The sequence below is a fragment of the Octopus bimaculoides genome, chromosome 14, assembly GCF_001194135.2.
Source record: "Octopus bimaculoides isolate UCB-OBI-ISO-001 chromosome 14, ASM119413v2, whole genome shotgun sequence".
In the NCBI taxonomy this organism is placed as follows: domain Eukaryota; kingdom Metazoa; phylum Mollusca; class Cephalopoda; order Octopoda; family Octopodidae; genus Octopus; species Octopus bimaculoides.
The window spans coordinates 2,067,940-2,075,141 of record NC_068994.1 but is presented as its reverse complement, the minus strand read 5'-3'; the positions used below and the strand labels follow the sequence as shown (position 1 = coordinate 2,075,141).

The 7,202-nt window shown below is 37.2% G+C and overlaps 1 protein-coding gene across 1 annotated transcript in view; it reads left to right on the top strand.

Annotated features, from left to right (window-relative positions):
* LOC106873953 (protocadherin-18) overlaps positions 1–7,202 on the top strand; it is a 46,426-nt gene that overhangs the window by 37,681 nt on the left and 1,543 nt on the right. Inside the window, exon 2 of the mRNA XM_014921498.2 lies at positions 3,297–5,737. Coding sequence (XP_014776984.1) covers positions 3,326–5,737 — 2,412 coding nt within the window. The 5' untranslated portion in view covers positions 3,297–3,325. The remainder of the gene's footprint in view (positions 1–3,296; positions 5,738–7,202) is intronic.

The window sequence follows — 7,202 nt, the reverse complement described above, 5'->3', positions numbered from 1 at the left end:
ATATATATATATATATATATATATGTATGTATGTATACACACACATACATGCATGCATACGTACATACATACATAGAGACACACATGTATGCATATATATGTGCATACACATATGTATGTATATAATGAGAATATAAATTTCTACATTGAAAAAAACTGTTATATTCTCAATTATTTGTTTATGTATATGTAAATATCTACATACATATAGTATTTTATACACATACATATATATATATATATATATATATATATACATATATATATAAACAAACATATACATACATATGTATATATATGTATGTATATGTATGTATATTTATATATGTATGTAGTTGTGTATTAGTATGTGTGCAAATATTTAACAACCCATCTCTGTCTCCACCTCTTTCAACACACACACACACTCACATAAGCACATATATACACATGAGAACACAATTTCCTCTATATTTTACAAAATTTTGTTATATTTTGAATAATCATTTCTTTAATTTATTTACAATAATTTCCTGTATGAAAGAATAATTACAGTTTCCACTATTGCAGATAATTAACGAGTTAAACTAGTTAATCATTAATTAGTTATATTCCCCATATAAGCTGTAATTTACATTGTTGTGAAAACAGACTCACAAATTTTCATTTTGACTGGGTTTTTAATTTTATACATACATGCAGTTTTAAAGAACTGGGCTGATTAGCATTATGAAATATATAAACATTATATGGCTGTGTGCATATGTGTTTGTGTGTGTATGTATATATATATATATATATATATATATATCTATACACACACACACACACACACACACACACACACACACACAGAGTGCGATGGGTAAATTGTCGCCATTTTATATTTTTAATTTCACGAATGCACATTGTTTGTTTTTGATTTTGTCAACTACACAGTATAGTAGGGTCAGTTGGGCACCATCTGTGATAAAAACAGCACCATGACGCAATTCACTCTGCCAGAAATTTGGAAGCAATATGCTGTACTGCTCGGCATTCATGTCGGAAGCTCCAATATGAACATTTCAGAGTGTTTGGGTGTCAATCTGAGGACATGTACTGAGAGTGATAAAAATCAAACATCCAATCAACATCATGGTGTTTGGAATGATCACTTGTAATTGCAATTCACATATATAACAGATTGCATTGTATCACCTTTACCCCCCATCCCCCTTCCCCTATACACACCTATATACACGAGCTTCACTCTGTTACCTTCACCCTTCTGTGCTACCAAACAGCACAACCCCTCCTTGGTCACCTCGGTTGCCAAACACTCGGTACACTTTGTAAAGTGGTTGGCATTAGGAAGGGCATCCAGTCTTGGAAACGGTGCCAAAACAGGCTGTAGAACTTGGCACAATCTTCTGATTCTTCAGATCCAACTCAAATCAGCATTCAAAACAAATTATGATGACGAAGATGATAACAATAATGATGATGATGATTATATTTTAATACACACACACACACACATAGATAAATATATATACATATATACACACACACACACTTACATACATATATTAAACAGTTCCACACATACAAAGCATATTTGCTTGCTCATACAGAGAAATATTCATATAGTCATACACACACACACACACAAACTCACTCTCATACAATTACACACACACACACACACACACACACTCCATGCTGATACTAGTTAGTATACTCACACTCACACATATACATAAGCACTGACCCACACACACACACATGTAACTCCATGTAAATCCTGTTCACAATGAAAGCCACTAAGCCATCTTACTGGCAAGCTGACATTACAGCCTCCTTCTTTCATCTGCTGCCATATTTCAAATAAAAGTGACCCACTCCAACCCCCACCCTCACCTCAACCCCATATTTCCTCTACAGAACCACCTCTTCCTTGTTTCTCTTAGTCTTTGTCTCTCTCCTAACATCTCCATTCCAATGTTGTTCTTGTGCCAAAATGTCTTAGATAGAAATAGTTAAAGAAAAAGAAAGAAAGGAGGAGGAAAGGAAAGCAGGAAGGAAGGAAAGAAAGAAAAAGATCCTTGAAATAACTTCAGAGCTTTATGTTCTTCGAATATTGGAGAATTGGTGTCTTGGTGACTTGCTATATTGGGGCCTTGGTAAACTGATTGTCTTTTTTGACTTGGTGACTTGGCATCTGGCTGTCTGTATTGGTAAATTAATATCTTGGTGAATTAATGTCTTGTAGCTTTGGAGTCTTCATATCTGGCTATATCAGTGTTTTAGTCACTTACAATATTGCTTGATTGTCATATTGGTACAGTATAGATTAGCAGAGTAGCTTGAGCATTAGATCGATTGCTTTGAGAGTAATTGTTCCAGCTCTTTATATTCTGAGTTCAAATCCTGCTGAGGTCAACTGTGACTTTCCTCCTTTTGGAATTCATAAAAGAAGGTTTCAATCCTGTCCAAAGACCAATTCTTGTCTTTCTCTTATTCTTTCTGTCTGTCTCTCTCCTGGAAGAAATCAAACATCACTTATGCTTGAAGAGGGAGAGGTTCCACCAGGTCTGAAGTGTCCAAGATACGCTGTATCTTATGATGGCACCTTACAACTCCATCGGGAGACTGATGGCCCAAAACAAGGTAAATATCAGCATTCTGATATCATTGTGTCGTGGATTCATGCCTTCATGCTTTAGTCACTTGGTATATTATTCAATTAACCATCACCATCATCATTTAACATCTGCTCTACATGCTGGAGGGTTTGATAGTAGCTGGTGAGCCAAAGAGCTGCACCAAACTCTAGTCGTTGGTTTTGGCTTGCTTTTTACAGCTGAATGCCCTTCCTAATGCCAACCACTTTGCAGAGTGTTTTATGAGTGCATTTCACATGGTGCCAGCATGGGTTCGTTATTATATTGGTTCATTAATATATTAGTATCTTGGTGTCTTAACATACAAGTGTATTGACAGGATGTTTTCTTGGTGTCTTGGTATATTGGTTTCGATAGGTCTTTGAAGACTTCGCATATTAATAGATTAATAAATTGGTCTATCGATGTCTAATACATTAGCATCTTGGTTTAAAGGTGTCTTGGCATATTGGTATCTTGGTGCTTTCACACATCGCTTTATTGGTGTCTTGAAAAATATCGGTATATTGGTGTCTTGGCAAAATGATGTATGAGTTTATTGATTTATCAGTGTCTTATTGCTGAACTCAATTATAACAATAGCCATTTTAGATTGTATAAACACAGTTTATTTGTTTATACTCATCTTTCTTCTATTTCTTTTCATTTCAGTGTTTTTCCCTGTGAACCATCCAAATGTCATGGAGAAGTTACGATGTGAACTCGCCATAGTGTCTTTTGCTCTACTGCTTATTTACCTACCAGGTAATCTTTCTGTGGACTTAACTTACCATGTAAGAGAAGAGAAGGCCCCATGGACATACATAGGTGACATTACAGTAGATTCTCAGTTGCTGCATACTGTACCATTTGGGGAGCACAACCAGATTACATTTGACCAGCTTCATGTGAGACGATCTAACAGCGTCCAGTTGTTTAATGTGACATCGTCCGGTAAGCTGTACACGGCCCAGACCCTCGATGCAGAATCCCTTTGTTCTTACAACATAGAATGTTTTAGAATCATCAAAATTGCTGTTCATAAATTCCAGACCTTCATGAAGATCCTCAAAGTAAAAATTGTTATTGATGATATAAATGACAATCAACCTGAGTTTCCGAAGAAACAAATAAGTATTGTTTTTTCGGAAGGTGATGCCAAGGAAATGGCCAAACCAATTCCAAATGCCATTGATGAAGATGTGGGGCTTCAGAATTCTCAGATTAAGTATGAATTGCAGAAAACAGACAATGAACCATTTGCATTATCAGTGACCAAGAGAATAACAGGCAGCTATAAGTTGGCAATAATCCTGACCCAGAAACTTGACCGGGAAACCAAAGACAAATACAATGTGGAGATTATTGCTGCTGACAATGGCCGGCCAGTCAACAGGAATTCTTTACAGGTTCAAATCACAGTGACAGACGTTAATGACAATGCTCCAGTGTTCACTCAGAACATCAACAATGTCTCGATCAAATCCACACATCCAAAGGACAGCCCCGTTGTAATTCTGTCCGCAAATGACCCAGATTTGGATGAGAATGCCAAAATCAAGTTCCAATATAGCTCAGAGACTTCTGATGCGGCTAGAAGAAATTTTAAACTCAATTCACAGACAGGAGAAATATTTATGGTGAAAAATGTCTCATCAGGTCAGAAAGTGATGCACAAGTTACTGGTGGAGGCACAGGATAACGGCGTGCCACAGTTGAGTTCATCTGCCATAGTTTATATAAATATCATCAACCAACAGAATAATGCACCTGAAATTGAGGTGAACTTTGTGTCCGAACTGAAGAAAAACACAGCCAGAATATCTGAGGACACCAAAGTTGGTAGCTTTATTGCTTATGTCAGTGTTATTGACAACGATGTTGGACTTAATGGGCAAGTGGAGTGTAGAATCGAGCAGGATAATTTTCTGCTCCTTAATTTAGGGTCCAATGAATATAAAGTAACATTAAAGAAGAAAGTTGACCGTGAAATTAAAGATCGTTACAGTATCACCATATCCTGTCAAGATAATGGTTCACCTTCGTTAGTAACCAACAGAAAATTTTCTATCCAAGTCACAGATGTTAATGATGTCCAACCAAAGTTTACAAAAAATGTATTTAAATTCTTAACTTATGAAAATGAACGAGCCAACTTTCCAATTGGGTACGTGAATGTCACCGACTTTGATTTAGGCAGTGGTGGTCAGTTGACATTTGTTCTCCTAAGTGGCATCAATGATAACCTTCCATTCCAAATAACTGACTACGGTTTTATTTCAACGACACAATCTTTAGACCGAGAAAAACAGGAAAGTTACAAGTTTAAGATATTTGTCAAAGACAATGGAACTCCACCCCTAAACAATACAGCTAATGTGGTGGTGGAGATTTTAGACCAAAATGACAATGCCCCCTATTTTACTTTCCCTGGGGTCAGCCCTTTCAGTCTTGATGTCCACTACCATCCACAGAGTAAGAATGACATCACAGTTCTGAGGGCTTCTGACAGAGACAGCCATGTTAATTCATTTCTTAGCTACAACATGATTGGAAATAATGTCAAACAATTATTTAAAGTGAATCCTTACACTGGGGTTTTGTCTTTTGCACGACCAGTTTACCAAAACGATGCCGGATCCTATCAGTTGGAGTTTGTTGTGAAAGACAGTGGTACTCCTGTTCTGTCAGCCACTACAACTGTCTCTTTGACACTGACTGTTAGTAACAAGACATCACCAATGCTGGCACCAGTTCACATGGAAGCTGATAATATGATTAACATCACGTGGGTTATCGTCATAGTAACGACAGCTGTGGTAGTGTCTGTAGCTGTTGTTATCACTTTAACTGTTTGTATTGTCAGGTGTAACAATCAAAGACACAATTCCCACCTGGCTGGCATGAACGCAGCCATGCCTGCTGCGGGCAGGGATAAAAGCCATTTCTTCTTTCAACCTAAAAAACCTGTTCCTGCTACGATGCTGTCAGCAGAAATGAGGGACAGGAGTACTCAGCTGATGGAACCAGAAAGTGAGTTCTACCCACAATACGAGTCCCAGAGTGAATGGACAACATCAACAGCAGACAGAAGACAACCGTCAGTATTACTGGTATGTATTCTTTTCGAAATAAAACCTTTTTGGTGTTTTGAGGTGAAAGAGTGAAAGGGGGGACGGGTGGGGGTGTGGATTTGGGGATATGTCTTTAAAGTTGGAACAGATGTGTGATCAATGTTATTTACCTTCACCTCAACACCTCATCTTAACCATAATCCATCAATCTATGACCATCCAATCATTTTCTCAGGCATTGTTCATTTAAAACTACATTATCTTATATCACTCTTTTCAAGACAGTAATATGTATTTTGAGGGAGTTTTGGCTATTTCTAGCAGGTCAAGTGACCACAAAGAGGCACTCCACCCCCCACCATTGGTTTTCAAAGAAGATGTGGTTTCGGGTGGGTGGGTGACTGGAATGTAATTGGCCATCCCATTGGTCACCACCACCACCTGGTTTCCTTAGACACTCTCCCCAACTCACTAACCTATTTGCCTGAAGCCAGATATACCCAGATCCATTGATAATCATAATACAGTCTAATCCTGGATACTCAATAAAGGCTAATTAAACTCCATCTTTTAGAAATTCATCTCATATTTCGTCCATTCTGTTCGTTTTCTCAACATTTCACTTCTGTTTTCAAATTTTATTTTTCAAGGAAAATATCCTGATTACTGTGAAACGAGAAACAAAACAGAAATAAACGAACTAACAAACTCTACCAACAATTTAATTAAAATATTTGCTGTGGTTCCTGGTTGTAGACATGGTGGCACCAAATGGGAATTCAACTAAGACTAAATGCTCTGTGAGAAGAAGTTAGTTACCAGCTGTTGTGCCAGCTGACCATTCCAAATCCAGGGGTCTTCAACCATCACTTCATCTTACTTTTAACATTTAAATTATTTGTTTTGAGGGAAAATATTTTCTAATTAACCATAATTGAAATAAGCATGAATTGGTAATTATTTTGTAAACATAGTTTCTAATGGCCGGATGGAATGCTAGAGTGACTGAGAAAATGTTTTGTGGCATTTCTTCCAATTCTCTACATTTTGAGTTCAAACACTGCTGAGGTCGGCTTCACTCTCATTGATTCAGGGTTTGTAAAATAAAGTACCAATGAAGTACCAAGGCTGATGTAATCACCCCCCCCCTCCTCTCAAAATTGCTGACCTTGTGTCAAAAATTTGAAGGAATTATTACATGTGCTGCCTCCAGCTCTATATACTTTGAGTTCAAATCCCATGAAGACCTACTTCATCTTTCATCCTTTTGGGCACTGGGGTGGATGGAATTGACTTACCCCTCCTCCGAAATTGCTGACCTGGTGCCAAAACTTGAAACCAACATTAAACATATGTAGGAGTGAGAAATTAAGATAAAGAAATTAAGCACAATGCTTAATTAGAAACTCTTTATCATGTGGATAATGTCTTTGTGTCATTTCAGTGAATAATTATTTTAAATATATCAACTACTACTTTGACGAGAGAGAGAGAGAGAGAGAGA